Source organism: Lipotes vexillifer, unplaced genomic scaffold, assembly GCF_000442215.2.
Source record: "Lipotes vexillifer unplaced genomic scaffold, Lipotes_vexillifer_v1.1 scaffold71, whole genome shotgun sequence".
Classification (NCBI taxonomy): Eukaryota; Metazoa; Chordata; class Mammalia; order Artiodactyla; family Lipotidae; genus Lipotes; species Lipotes vexillifer.
Window position 1 is genome coordinate 6,557,184 of NW_006793703.1, and position 16,487 is coordinate 6,573,670.

Genomic DNA, 16,487 nt, shown 5'->3' on the forward strand with positions numbered 1-16,487 from the left:
CCAGAGAATATCTGTGATCCCTTCTTCCTGATTTGACGTCTTGTGTTAGAGTGATTCTCAGATGTGCTGTAGTTATGACAGAAAAACCAAAAGGACTACAGCAATCTACCCCAGTGTCTGACAACCTTGAGCTGTAGAACAATCTTTGAATAATTTACCTCCATGTTTCTTGTTATGGGAGCGGAAATTAATACCCCTACATGTTTGGACAAATTGTTATTTGTTTTTTGCAGATTAAAAACATTTGTAATTTTTATAGATCTCCTAGACTTATTCTCTAATTTTTCTGATCTTTCCTTTAATATTTTCCATCTTTGTTTTTTTCTACTTTCTGGAAGACGTCCTTAACTTTATAGCATTTGTTTGTTTGTCTGTTTATATGCACATGCAGATACACACACACATAGTTAAATTTTCTGTTATGCCATTTTAATTTACTATTTTAGTTTCCAAGAGCTCTTATTCTCTATTACTTTTGCTTCTTTAGTACAACCATGAAACAAGAACAGATTACTATATTTTCTCTTATCTTTGATGTTAATTATAGTTATTTTCAAATTTTCTTCTGTTCTCTGCACTGTTTCTGAGTTCCTTTTGACCATTTCTGCCATTATCTTTCCTGTTAATAGCTTTCTTTAAATATCTGGTTATTTATTTATTAATCTTGTTTTTAAAAAATTTTTAATTATTTATTTTATTTTTGGCTGCATTGGGTCTTCTTGCTGTGCGCTGGCTTTCTCTAGTTGCAGCGAGCAGGGGCTACTCTTGGTTGCGGTGTGTGGGCTTCTCACTGAGGTGGCTTGTTTTACTGCAGAGCATGGGCTCTAGGCATGCAGGCTCAGTAGTTGTGGCTCGCAGGCTCTAGAGTGCAGGCTCAGTTGTTGTGGCACACAGGCTGCTCCGTGGCATGTGGTATCTTCCTGGACCAGGGCTCGAACCCACGTCCCCTGCATTGGCAGACGGATTCTTAACCACTGTGCCACCAGGGAAGCCCCTATCTGGTTATTCTTAACTGTCCATTCATATTTAAGAGTTAAGGACTCTTGATGTCAATACTACCCAAAGCAATCTACATTCAGTGCAAGCCGTACCAAAATGGCAATGTGTTTGGAGAAATAGAAAAATCCATTCTGAAATTCATGAGGAAATTCAAGGGATCCCAAATAGCCAAAACAATTTTGAAAAAGAAGAACGAAGTTGGAGATTTGCATTTCCACAATGAGATACCACTTCACACTCATTAGGATGCCTATTATTAAACACACACACACACACACACACACACAGAAAATAAGTCTTGGCAAGCATATAAAGGATTGTTAATGGGAATGCAAAATGTAGCTGCTTATGGAAAAGAGAATGGCAATTCCTTAAAAAATTAAATATAGAATTGTCTTATGATTCAGTAATTCCACTCTGGGTATACACCCCCAAAAGAAGTAAAATCAGCATTATTCACAGTAACCAAAAGGTGGAAACAACCAACCACTGAAGGTAGCCATTGCTAGATAAATGGATAAATAAAATGTGATATATACATACAATGGAATATTATTCAGTGTTAAATAGGAAGAAAATTTTGACACATGCTTCAACATGGATGAAGCTTGAAGACATTATGCCAAATGAAATCAGCCAGTTACAGGAACTATGTTAGAATTCCACTTACGTGACATTCTAGAGCAGTAAAATTCATAGAGACAGAAAGGAGAATGGTGGGTCTCAGTGGGTAATCAGTAGATTACCCACTTAAGGGCCTTCAAATAGCAATACCCACAAGTCTTTTCCCTGGGCCTGGTCAACTTTCCTCAGGGGAGAATACTGTCATCTGCAGCCAGGCTCCTCTTCACAGCATATCAAATGGTGATAAGTTCAATGTTTTATTATTTCTATGTTTATTTTCTGTAAACCACTCCCCTGATTAACATACAAGCTATCTGAAGGCAGAGATTTGGCTGGGGGTGGGGTGGGCGGGGTTGTTTTTTGTTATATCCCCTGAGCTTAGACAAGTACAAATATTAGCAGGCGCTCAAAAATTATCTGTTGAACAAATGAATCAAAGATTTACGGAGCACTTAATATGTGTCAGGAACTATGCTATTTCATAATTATAAACTCAATTTAATCTTTAAATTACCATATGTGTGATACAGTCCCATTTTACCAATGAGGTGAGGTATAAGGAGGTTAGGTAACCTGTCTGCATAAATTAAGGCAGAGCCAGAATTTAAACACAGGGTCTGTGTGACTCCATGGTTCATCTTAACCACTATATTACACTGCCTTCTACAGAGAAATTGTGTAGTGTTAGTCCCTGAGAGTAAGAATCTACATGCTAATGATATAACCTATGAGGTATAGTCTGCTGTATACCATCCTCGTTAGATGTAATTCAAATAGTAAAAAGCCTGAAGCGTATGTGTGTGGAGGGGTGTAAATCCCTGCAACAGTGAGACATGGTGATCAATGCAAATGGATTACATCTGAGGATGGGGAAAGTTTCGTGACACAAAATGGTTGGCAGAAAAACTGCTGGTTAAGTTGTCTAATGCTGATTAACAAAGAATTACTATTTTCACCAGGACTATTTGCCTCCTTATGACTCCTTTGCTCGTTCTCCTCACACATACAAGTAAAACAGACAGCATGGGATATTAGAAAGTACACTAACTATATTCAGAGGTATGAATTCTAGTCCTAGCACCGATACTAACTGGCAGTGTGCTCTGTGATAAGCCATATGAAGAAGAGAACAGTTTATTAGCAGTTATTTCCAAACTTCCAAGTTTATTTTAGAAATGCAAGCTTACTTTCTCTTGAAATACTGAACATTTACTTACCCTTTAAAAGTAATTAGATTACTAAATTAGAATTTTTGTTCAGGAGTCTGTCAATCCATGCCTAAAAATCTCTGGCATTTGAAGGCAAATGGTAACCTGATCATTTGTAATTTAGGGTTATCTCCCAGTATGACTAGTGATTACAGTTGGAGCCAGCTTTTATAGAGACAGCCAGTATAGTGTAGTGGTAAGCAGTGTGGGCTGTGGAGCCTGACTGCCTAGATTCCATAACAGCTTCCTAGCTGTGGAACCTGAGTGACTTACATAGGAAACTAATGCCAAGAAAGCCTACCTGTGATTAGAACAATAACTACTACCTCATAGGATTAAGAACAATGACTAATCAATAAATTTACAATTATGTTAAAGGCTTGATACAAAAGCCTGAAGGCACTATCAAACAGTAAGGCTAAGCAATTTTGAGCTATTTAAATACTGTAGACTTTATCCATAAGGAAGCAAAAACCTATTTTGTGGGGATTTGTTCTGGGAGAAAGATATTTCACAAAATTCTCCCCATTTTCTAATATGGTAACTAGTTTGCTGACCTCCAGAAAAGACTGTTTTCTCTCTCTCTTTTTTTCACTAAGTTTTTGTTTTTTTTTAAACCAGGGTGATATTTTGAAGCTTATATACAACTTCTCCTTTAGTTTTGATATTTTCCAAATTAGAAAATACTACATATTTATTGTAACAAGTGAAACAAGATTAAAAAGTACAATAAAGACAAAGCTAATTCTCTCTTCCCGTATCTACTTCTAATCCCACTCCCTAAAATAACCAATATTACCAGTACAAATGCTTTCTTATAAGTTCATTTTCTTCTTTCCAAAATTACTACATATATGATACTCAAAAGCTTACCTCCAGATATATTGATGGTGGATTATGCTCCCCACCAAATTTGTCCAGTAGGGCCTCTATATGCTCCTGTGTCAATTTAATCATTTGTTTGATATTCCACACCTAAAAAATATTTTGAAAGAATTTGAATACAAATCATTTAGAATATGAATTAGAAATATTTTAACATTTCTATTAAAATACTGCAGTAACTGCCAGTGTTCCTTGAAATTTAAAGCTTAGAGACCTTAGAGATCATTTAGTATAGTGGTTTTTCCCTTTTATTATTAAACTTCTTTAAATTTTTTCCAACACTAGTAACACAATATATTCTCAACTATAAAAGATTTAAGTAATACATGAGTATTCAGGAACAAGCAATGAAAATCTCTTTTCACTTTCCCCACATTGCTGGGCCCCCTGCCAAAAAGGTAAGTGCTGTTTATAGTCTGATATACATTCTTCCATATCTCCTTTTCACTCAAGTAAAAAACATAAATATATACATATATAAAATATACAACTATATATAATATAAATATTACATATTAAAATATTTTTAACACTTGCTTTTTTCACCAAACATGCCTCAGAATTCTTTCCACGTCAATACACATGTATTTTACTCCATTTCAAGGGTTGTATAAGCATCCTTTTAAATGGCTGAATTAAGTATAGATAGATATAACATTCATTTCAAAATATTGTTATGGCACTGCTTATTTCAACGGTCTTCAAACTTCAACTGTAACCTAAGGTTAGGTCGACATGGATGATTTTAGGAGAATCAATTTCCAGATCCTCAATGTCTATCTGTACTCTTCCTAATTGATCTGCTTTCGAACTAGTTCTCCTTTCTTCCTCTCCTTTTAAAATCACCACTTTGTAATTCTCCACTTTGTAAAAGAAAGGCAAAGTTCTTATCCATCTCAGATCCTACTAAGGTGCACTGTTCTGAGCTGTATAAACTTCAAAGCACCTAACAAACAAAAGAAGAAGGAAAAGGGGGGGAAAATTAAGAGCAAGACCTTATTTTATTAATGAAACACATTCTTGGGAAGGCTCCAAGCCTCATCCATTTAACCAGCCAGCCAGCTGAGAATTCAAAGTCTAGAATTCAGAAGTCATAATACAGGCACATATTACATGTTTATTTTAAGATAAATAAGAAGTCAGATTTTTTTTTCCTTAATGAAAAATGAGTTCAATTTATCTGAGTGGTGTGAGAATCTGCTTTGCAAATTACCATACGGTATATGATAGATACTCTCTATAAACTGAATGATTTGAATCTGCAATTTTAAGGTGTAACCAAAATGTATTTAACATATAGTAGAAATCATGGTCTTTTAAACTATTACAGTTATAATGAAAAAACATGAGACAATTTTCTAAAAAATTTTTATTCATTTATTTATTTTTTGGCTGCATTGGGTCTTTGTTGCTGCGTGTGGGCTTTCTCTAGTTGTGGTGAGCGGGGCCTACTCTTCATTGCGGTGCACGGACTTCTCATTGTGGTGGCTTCTCTTGTTGCAGAGCACGGGCTCTGGTGCGTGAGCTTCAGTAGTTGTGGCACGTGGACTCAGTAGTTGTGGCTTGTGAGCTCTAGAGCACAGGCTCAGTAGTTGTGGTGCACTGGCTTAGTTGCACCCTGGACCAGGGCTTGAACCATGTCCGCTGCATTGGCAGGCGGGTTCTTAACCACTGAGTCACCAGAGAAGTCTCAAAAATGTGAGACAATTTTAAAATGTACAAGGGAGAATAAGTGAGCAAAGGATTTCAGGACCCTTGGTTTATTTAATAATTATTTAATAATTCCTTACTAGAGGACATTTAGATTATTTCATTTTTCTCAACTTCAAACAATTCAGTGAATAGCTCTGAAATGCCTTTCTGGGCAAAGGTACAAGTTTTCCTTTTAGATACTAAGGCAAAGGATTCCTGGATTGAAGGATATGCACATTTAAAAAGTTAATATGCCAAATGGTCTTCCAAAAGGAAAAAGGTACCAAGATACCCTCCTACTAGGGTATCAGTCCACCCTTTTCCCCACAATCCCACCAACACTGGATATTTTCAAATTTTTAAACTTTTCCTGATCTTAAGGGGAAAGATGATCTTGTTGTTTCAATTTGTATTTCCTAGAAAGTTGAGCATTTTTCATGTTTATTGACCATTTTAATTTCTTTATGGAAAATTCCCTATCTGTATTCTTTCTCCCCATCTATTTTTTTCTTATTCATTTATAGATACCCTTTATTCTGGATATTCTGGGTATTAATCCTTATTCTCCTACAAACGTTGCAGTCTTTCCTTCTTTTTACTTTATGTCTCTATAGTCACAGAAAGTCTTGCTACTCAAAGCACGGTCCATAGACTACCAGCAGCATAATCTTCTGGAAGTTTGTTAGAGTAGCAGAATCTCAGGCCCCATTTCAGACCTACCAAACTTTAACAAAGTGATCCTTATTGAAGTTTGAGAAGAAATGACAGAAGTTTCTAATTTTTTCTACAGTCAGATATTACAGTATTTTCCTTTATGACTCCTTTGCTAATTTCTCATATCCCCAACAAGTATTAGATATCTTCTTTTCTCTAGCTACACTTACTCCCCAAGTGATCTTACCTAATCTTGTGGCTTTATATGCCAAATATGAATTGATGAAACCCAAATTTTTAAACCCAATTCTATCCTCTCAACTCCAGACTTTCTGTCCAACTGCTTACTGAATATCTCTACTAAGATAACTAATAAGCATCTCAAACTTAACATGTTCAAAAGTCAACTTTTGATCTGTCCCCCAGAGCCCCTTCAAAACTTGTTTTTCTTACAGTCTCTTCATCTCAGAAAATGACAAACTCCTTCTATGATGAGTTCATTGACCACCCAGGCAGAACTGCTTTATAGTCAAAATTTGATATCCTAAAATTGCTTATGTTTTTCATGTCTATTAGCTACTTTGAGATCAGAAACATGTTTTATTCATCTTTTATTCCCCCATCACTTATCTTGGTGTGTCTTTGTCATAACATGTATTCAATTAGTGCTGGAGCTAAGATTTAAGCTGTCTTCAGAATAGGATAAGAGAGAAATATTAATCCTAGTTCAGCGATGTTTTCCAGTCCAGGAAATTAAGTACATTCCTTTTTTTTTTTTTTTTAAAGCTCCACAGATAAAACTCATGTGCAGTGAGGGTAAAGAACCATTCCCCCAAAGAATGGGAGAAAGGGAAAAGAAAAAAAATTAGGGCAAAGAGCATGGGGGAAATGAGGAGACTGAGCTGATTAGAACTGATTAGAATAAAATTTTCTTGCTGGAGGTAGAAAATGCAGGGCCTGACCACAAATGCCTGAAAGGCAGGTTTCTTAACTTCCAAACAAAAGCAACTTTATATCCGAAGAATGAAGAAAAATCACTATGAACCCTAGCTGTAATTAGAAGAGATGAGCCTGGGAGAGGAAATTCTTTCAGATTTTCCCCAAAGAGTAAGAAAAAAAACTTTGATGATATTTATACTTTGACGATATATTAAAAAGTAGAATAAGATACTGTAAAGTTAACAGTAGACACAGAGCTTTGGCCTTAAAATGTCTTCTTGGAAAAACAAGAAAAACTGTTACAACAATCCTAAAAGGGAAATGAAAGAATTAAAAACAAAAAACTTCAAGAAAGGTACTAGAAGATTTCCTATCCTTTTTTTTAAAATAAATTTATTTATTTTATTATTTATTTATTTATTTATTTAGGCTGTGTTGGGTCTTTTGTTGCTGTGCACGGGCTTTCTCTAGTTGCGGTGAACGGGGGCTACTCTTCGTTGCAGTGCACGGGCTTCTCATTGCGACGGCTTCTCTTGTTGCGGAGCACAGGCTCTAGGCACATGGGCTTCAGTAGCTGTGACACACGGGCTCTAGAGCACAGGCTCAGTAGTTGTGGTGTATGGGCTTAGCTGCTCTGCAGCATGTGGGATCTTCCCAGACCAGGGCTTGAAACCACGTCCCCTGCATTGGCAGGCGGATTCTTAACCACTGCGCCACCAGGGAAGCCCTCCTATCCTTTTTTGATCTCTTCAGTAGAACACAGCAATTAAAACCAGGCAATACTAGCAAACAACTTGTCATTTCTAGCAACTTTAAAAATGGCAGAATTCACTCTCCAAAAAAGGACTGAATTTTTTTTTTTTAAGCCAAGTTAAAATATAATGCAGACAAACTGCTATGGGAGGAATTGAAGGATAGCAAAGGCAGAAAAAAAACTATAGCCACTGACTCCCCTCCTCCCAATAAGAAGGTATCAGATCCAAATTATTGGTTTCTATCAAACCTTTAAGGAAATATACTATCAATTATTAATAGGTAATAATATTATGTAAAACAGAAAATCTTCCAAATTCATTTTATATGTCAAAACTTGACAAAGATAAGACAAAAAAATAAAGCCACAAAATAATCCAACCTGTGAGGAAAGACAAACTCTTAAACATAATTCAATACTATATATGTATTTTTTAACGTGGGGATAGTCATTCATTAGGAATCCAGTAACATAATACTTTAGGTCAAAGGAGAAAATTACAGGACTAGTCTAATAGATGCCAAAAAACAAATGATTATTACCAAAGATAATAAATAATTATAAAGAAGAGACTTTTTCCTAAAATTCCAAAAAAATTGTTAAAAGAATCATGGTACTGAAAGCAAGAAAACTAGCACACCTGTCATTCACCAGAAAAAATTCTGAGTAATTCCTCTAAAATAATACAGATATAGTCAAGCTTGACCAAAAAAATCAAAGCTAATAAACTGTGGACCAAAATATAAGAGGAAGTTCCTACTGAAATAACTCTGGAAGATCTCAAAGCTTAAAAACAACACATACATATAAAAAGGAAGCATGAAGAAACTACAAAGACTGAATTTTGAATCATATAGTCATTAAACAAAATCTCAGTATAAGTAAATAGATTAGATTGAAAAGAGAATTAAAGAACTAGAAGATGATTCAGAGAAAATTAGCCAAAAGGCAGAGAAAAATGAAAGGAAAACATGAAAGACATAAAGAGCAGAATTAGTAAATGCAGAGGTAAACAGAAAATGGGAGAGATATTTGAAAAGAAGATGGCTATAATTTTCCAAAACAGCTGGAAATCAAAAATACTCGAGTAGCAAAATGAGTCCTGGCCATGACAGATAAAACTAAATCCACAACCATCCATGTTGAAGTGAAAATGCATAAAAGTTCTTAAGGTCAACCAGAAAGAAAAGAAAGATAAATTAGACTGATGTCATACTCCTAAGCACAGTAAAAGAAGCCAGAGGATAATGAATTGACTTCAAGGTGCTAAAAGAAAATGGCTAACAACCTAGAAAAAGGAAACTGAACCCAGAATAATATAAAAGAACAGTATGGCAGGCTAATTAACATCCCCCAAGATGTATACATCCTGAAACCCAGAACCTATAAATGGTACCTTATATGACAAAAAGAACTGTGCAAATGTAATTAAGTATCTTGAGTTAGAGAGATTATCCTGGATTATCTGGGTGGGCCCTAAGTGTAATCACGTCCTTATAAAATGGAACTGGAGGGAGATTTTACTACAGAGCATTAGGCAACAGGAGACCTACCAGAGAGATTTGAAGATGCTGCACTGCTGGCCTTGAAGTTGGAAGAAGGGGCCATGAGTCAAGGAATGCAATGCTAGAAGCTGGAAAAAGCAAGGAAATTGCTCTAGAGAGAGCACAGCCTTTCTGACACCTTAGTTTTGGCCTAGTGAAACCTATTTCAGACTTGCTAAGAGAATAAATTTGTACTGCTGTAACCCACCAAGTTTATGGCAATTTGCTATTGCAGCCATAGGAAACTAATACAAATGGGGAACCTAGAAACTATAAACATGACAGTATATATAAAGTAAGCATAGACTATATAAAATAACAACCAAAACAATGACTACAACTAATGGGAGAAATGGCCAGCACTAAAGCTTAAGGTCCTTCTATTTATTATTCAAGAAGAGGAGTTCTGGAACATCTTGTTTGTGTTGGACAGATGTGAAAACAACACAGGTGCTAGCCTGAAGGGACTCCTACTGGTCAAATTTGGGAGGTTTTCAGCAAAAAGAGTAAAGACTACAATTAACTATAATAGACTGCATACATTTTAAAAAATAAAAATTCACTAGCCCATAAAAATAGTGTTTGATGGGAGACTTTAGGTAACTGTGACATCTTTAGAAAATTAAATATTAATGGAAAAGAATTATGCATTTATCCTGCCTTTTAGGGGAAAAATCATAGATATTCTCATTTGATATAAGAGGCTCTTCTTTTTTTTTTAATAAGTAAATAGCACGTATGTGTGTTTTTTTAAATTAATTAATTAACTGATTGATTTTTGGCTGTGTTGGGTCTTTGTTGCTGTGAGCGGGCTTTTCTCTAGTTGCAGCGAGTGGGGGCTATTCTTTGTTGTGGTGCGCAGGCTCCTTATTGCAGTGGCTTCTCTTGTTGCAGAGCATGGGCTCTAGACATGCGGGCTTCAGTGGTTGTGGCATGCAGGCTCAGTAGTTGTGGCTCACGGGCTCTAGAGCGCAGCCTCAGTAGTTGTGGTGCACGGGCTTAGTTGCTCTGTGGCATGCAGGATCTTCCCGGACCAGAACTCGAACTTATGTCCCCTGCACTGGCAGGCGGATTCTTAACCAGTGCACCACCAGGGAAGTCCCAAGAAGCTCCTCTTTACAAAAGAATGACAGCTAATATAAAATAATTGATTCAGGAAAGGACAGGATGCTCAAACCATTAGGTGAAAAATTGATGAACAGGATACTAGCATAGTGCCAAAGTATTTCCCCCCAGATTAAAGACAAAGGGAAACACACGCCTTTACAAGGAGAGATGTGGCTTAGAATCATTAACAGTGTGACAACTTGACAAGTGCCTCTTAATGTGATGCAACATAAACAATACATTATTTATCACCCATGAAGTATACGTGCAAAACATTTAAATAGAATCTAAACCTTTATACTTAGCTTCTAGTTTAGAAGAAATATAAGGAATAAAGAAAAATATGCTAAAAGAACCACAATGAAATAATCAGACAAATATGGAATATGCGACATTCTATAAGATATTTACCTTCCTTTGAAAATCAAAGCTATGAAATCAGACAAACCCAAACATGTCATTCCATGACAACTGTCCTGGTCTCTTTAATAAATTATGTCATGGGAAACAAAATGGTGGGTGGTCACTTCAGACTAAAAGACAACTACTACTAAAAGACAGAAACTGATTTAATGCATGCACAAAGAGAAGATCTTAGTTCAGGGATGGAGAACAGCTATAAACGATATTCTTGGGGTAACTGTGCAAATTTGAACATGTACTAGATATAAGATTACGAAACTGTCAATCTTCCTAGACATAATGATATTGTGACCAGGTAAAATAATTTCTTTTTATTCCTTAGGAGCTATAAATTGAGCAAAATGTTAACATACTGTTGAATCTAGGTAGTGTAAATAGTATTTATATAAGTATTCATGGTACTATTATTTCAACTTTTCTGTAGGTCTGAGCTCTTACCCAAACTTTTTTTTTTCCCCTTCAGTATGCGGGCCTCTCACTGTTGTGGCCTCTCCCGTTGCGGAGCACAGGCTCCAGACGCGCAGGCTCAGCAGCCATGGCTCACGGGCCCAGCCGCTCCGCGGCATGTGGGATCCTCCCGGACCAGGGCACGAACCCGTGTCCCGTGCATCAGCAGGCGGACTCTCAACCACTGCGCCGCCAGGGAAGCCCTTACCCAAACTTTTAATTTCTTTTACCTTTAAAGTTAAGTAATGGTCCTCCTTCTCCCAACGATGCTTTTTATCTTAAAGTCTGATATTAACCTACCTACACCAGCATTTAACCACTACTTGTCTGGTATTGTCTTTTCTCACCCTTTGACTTTCAACCATTGTGTGTCTCCTATAAATGAATTATAGATTGACTTGTTTTTTTGTTAGCTTGTTTTGTTTTAAACACATCTGTGTTTTAACCAGAGAATTTAGTTCATTTATATTTTTGTAGCTGATTTATTTCTATCATCTTATTATGTGTTTTCTGCTTATGCTGCTGCTTCTTGCTTTTCTGACTTCTATGAAATTGATCGAGTTTTGTTACTCTTCCTTTTACTTCTATATATCAGCCACAAAGCAAGTTTCATAAATACAAAAATTGCTATCATACAAACCATATTCATTTACCATGATGCAACTAAATTATAAATGAGTAACAAAATGTGAATATATTTTTGAAAAAGTCAACATTTATTTTAAAAATCTTAGAATGTTAGAAATAGGGATCTTTTAATAAAGTATATGAAACCTGCAGCAAAATACCACAGTGAAAGATGAGGAATAAGATAAGGGTGCCAGGGCTTCCCTGGTGGCGCAGTGGTTGGGAGTCCGCCTGCCGATGCAGGGGGACGGGGGTTCATGCCCCGGTCTGGGAGGATCCCACATGCCATGTAGCGCCTGGGCCCGTGAGCCATGGCTGCTAAGCCTGCGCGTCCGGAGCCTGTGCTCCACAGCGGGAGAGGCCACAGCAGTGAGAGGCCCACGTACTGAAAAAAAATAAAATAAAAAAATAAGGGTGCCTGTTATCCCTGCTGTGATATACAAGACGTTACAGTTAATGGCATGGAGATACGATACAAAAAGAGACCAGAATTGGACTGGTAGAGATAAAAATTTATTTGTAGAAAACACGCTATCTATAGAAAAACCCAAGAGACTCTATAAACGGTTAGGGCTAATAACTACTAACTATAAAGACTAATGTAAGAGTTCAGCAAGACTGGGACTGGTGGATGTAAGATCAAGGATACAAATATTACACAGTGTTCCAATGCATCAGCCAGAGCCAATTAAAAAAAGATGCCGTTCACAACAGCAACAGAAACTGTAAAGAATTCAGGAATAAATCTAACAAAAGACTGCAATATCTTTGTGGCGTAAACAACAAAATAATATACAAGTGCATAAAAGAATATTAATAAGAGACAAACTCAGATGACTCTGGAGGCTAATTGCCTCCCCTCTTATTATAGCCTATCAAGAAGCTGACTCAACAGCCTGAGTTTACTCAATTCAAAAGGCTGAGGACAATTACAGAGCTCAGGATCCTTTCCCTTTCTAATACGGCTATTTCATCAACATCAAAGCTCCAATTATTACCTAGGAGTTCTTTCCACGGTAAATTAATTCTAGTTATGTCTACCCTAAGAACACAAATATGTGGAAATAAAAGAGCTCAGGGGATTGTGTGTGTTCTGGTACTTACTTTTCTCCACTAAACTTTATTTCACATTTACACTATATGATATGTGTATGTGTGCCCCCTCTTCATTTGACAAATACGTAAATTGTGTAATTGTGTGTGTGTGTGTGTGTGTGTGTGTGTGTGTGAGAGGACTCAATGTCATAACAATCTCAATTTTCCCCAAATTAATTCAGTGCAGTACAATAAATTCCCAAGAGAGATTTTTTTCCCATGGAATTTGACAAACTCTAAAATTCTTATGGAAGCACTGTAAAATAATAGCCTTTTAATAATAAGGAAAGTAAGAAAGGTGTTACCAGACAGCAAGATTTATAAAGCAATAGTATGGTAGGAATAGAAAAACAGAGTAAATGGACTGAATAAAAGGACTCAGAAGCACAGGGATTTTTTTTAATTGAAGTATCGTTGATTTACACTGTGTCAGGTATATAGCAAAGTGATTCAGTTTTATACACACACACACACATTCTTTTTCAGATTCTTTTCCATTATAGGTAATTACAAGATATTGAATATAGTTCCCTGTGCTATACATTAAGTCCTCGTTGTTATCTATTTTATATATAGTATTTATCTGTTAATATCAAATTCCTAATTTATCCCTCCCCTCCGTTAGCTCTAAGTTTGTTTTCTATGTCTGTGAGTCTATTTCTGTTCTGTAAATAAGTTCATTTGTATCATTTTTTTAAGTTCCACATATAAGTGATATCATATGATATTTGTCTTTGTCTGACTTACTTCACTTAGTATGATAATCTCTAGGTCCATCCATGTTGCTGCAAATGGCATTATTTCATTCTTTTTTATGGCTGAGTAGGCACAGGTATTTATATACATGGCATATGGTTTGTGTTGGCATTATAATTTAGTGGGGAACAAAACTTTATAATAAATAATGCTGGGGTAACTGGTTATCTCTTTAGAAAAGGTCAAATAATCCAAAAGAAAACAGAGCAAAGGGTTTATGAATAAGAGTTCACTAAAGAGAATTCAGAATATCCAATAAACACATGATAAAATAAATGACCTCATTAGTAATCAAAGAAATGAAAATTAAAATGAGAAACCATTTCACACCCATAGGACTGGCAAAAAATTCAGCACCAACCATGTACAGCAATAGATGCTCTTCTATTCTACAGGTGGGTATGATGTAAACGTCTGAGAATAAACTGGCAATATCTAGTAAAGTTGAAGATGGGCATTAAGCTATCATCTAGCTATTATATATTAACATAGGCACAAGACATATTCATTGCAATAATGTTTATAATAGCAAAATATTGGAACCAAGTCAAATATTCCCTAAGAGAAAAAAGGGTAAACTCCAATATATTTGTGAAATGGAATACTAGATAGAAGTCAAAATGAAGAACTAAAGCTAAATATATCAACATGAACACATCTCAAAAACACAATACTGAGTGAAAAAAGCAAATTCCAGGGTATGTACAGCTTTAAACATGGAACCGACATTGTTTATGGATATATACCCACAGCAAAAATATAGAAACATGCATGGGTATGATAAACACTAAATTCAGGATAATGGTTACCTCTGAAAAGAGAGAGGGCAAGGAACAGATTCAAAGGTAATCTTTGATTATCTATATGATCTCTTTGATTGTTGTTTCTATAATTTTCTTATATATTTAAAAAATCTGAAGGAAATATGAAAAAAGACATGATTCAACACAGTTGGGTAATGGATACATGGATGGTCATATTATTCTCTACAATTTTCTATATGCTTGAAAAGGGAAGGAAGGAAGGAAGGAAAGAAGGAAGGAAATAAATAAATTGACCTGGTGAGTTGGTTAGCTCCTTCCACACTAAACTTGTCTTTACTTTTGTAACTGGGGCAGCCCTAAACCTGCCTACTCCAATCCCTGTGCCCTAAAAGAAACCAACCAATGAACACAAAAGACTTATGGAAAACCCACGATCAGACTTCCCATTTAAAAAATAAGTCTAGATCTGTATAACTACAAAGTTCTCTACTGTAATTAACTCAGTCTTTTATTCATAAGTATGAACAGACAGTCAAGATTCACAAGACATGTACAGCATGGTGACTATAGTTAATAATACTGTACTGTATATTTGAAAGTGGCTAAGAGAGTAGATCTTAAAAGTTCTCATCCTAAGGGGTTAAAAAAAATTCTTTGTGTGAAAATGGATGTTAACTAACTTATTGTGGTGATCATTTCTCAATATACACAAATATCAAATCATTATGTTGTATACCTGAAACTAATATGTTATATGTCAATTATATCTCAATTAAAAAAAAAAAAGAAGACACTGAAAATCCAACAGGAAGAAAGAGGAAGATCACGATGAACAAACAGAATGACTGGGTAAGGAGAAAATGGAAATATTATTGGGAAAAAAATTTAGAAGGGGTAAATAACAGAATGAGCATTGGTAAAGACCATGGCAGTGATTTGCAATATAAAGTTAAAGAAACTTCCCAGAAAGTAAAGCAAAGCAAAGCAAAGGAATAAACAGAGGTGCGTAACACAAGTAAATAGTTGGGATATTAAGAACATATCCGGGAAGCTCAAAATTCATTTGATAAAAACTCTAAATGATGAAAATAGAAGAAATAAAAATTTTAAAATATTCTGACCTAAGGAGAAACATCAGTATTCTGACTGAAAACGCTCAGTGAGGGCTAAGATAGATGAGGAAAAAAGACTCATGTCTGAATAAATCCTAGTTTCCATGAATAAACTTCAGAAACTCAAAGTTGAGAGGAAAACCCTAAATGTTTCCTACTGAATAACTAGAATTGATATCAGACTTTTCATCAGCAACATGAAAAGAGAATGGAAACAGAAAATGGATTAACTTATTGCCTAAAGCTGGGGGGTTAGTGGGAATGGGGAATGAATTCTATCTGGGGGATTCTCTTTGGAATGATAAAAATGTTCTACAATGGATTGTGATAACGATTGCACAACTCTGGGAATATATTAAAAACTACTGAAGTGTACTCTTTAAATGGGTGCATTCTATGATATGTGAATTATATCTCAATAAAGCTTTGAACAGAAAAGACAATGGAGTAATGTTTTCATTGCCCTGAATAAAAATGATTTGAACCTAGAATTTTACCCTCCAGGAAACTAACAATCAAGCATGAGGGTAATGAAACTTTTTGGTCACCTAAGGTCTCAAAAATTTACCTCAACAGCACTTATAGTTCTGAAAACACTCCTATCTTTTGACTTCGCAGTTCTACTTCTAGGAATTTACCAGTCTCCCAAAAAACTAGAAAACACAGTAGGTCTATTTATAAAGATAAATGATTTACCAGGTGAAAAAACATCAACTGATTTTTAAAAATTTGGCACTATCTTTACATACAACAACAAAACAATCACAAAACAAAAACCTAAGTTGCTCCCCAACCAAAAAAACAGATATTCCATAAAAAGTCATGTTTCAAAGTAGAGAGTTAAAGATAGCAGGAAT

At 35.6% G+C, this 16,487-nt stretch overlaps 1 protein-coding gene across 1 annotated transcript in view; it reads right to left on the minus strand.

Moving 5' to 3' along the window:
• BRAF (B-Raf proto-oncogene, serine/threonine kinase) overlaps nucleotides 1–16,487 on the minus strand; it is a 148,105-nt gene that overhangs the window by 85,239 nt on the left and 46,379 nt on the right. Inside the window, exon 2 of the mRNA XM_007466623.1 lies at nucleotides 3,705–3,806. Within this exon, the coding sequence (XP_007466685.1) occupies nucleotides 3,705–3,806 (102 nt within the window). The remainder of the gene's footprint in view (nucleotides 1–3,704; nucleotides 3,807–16,487) is intronic.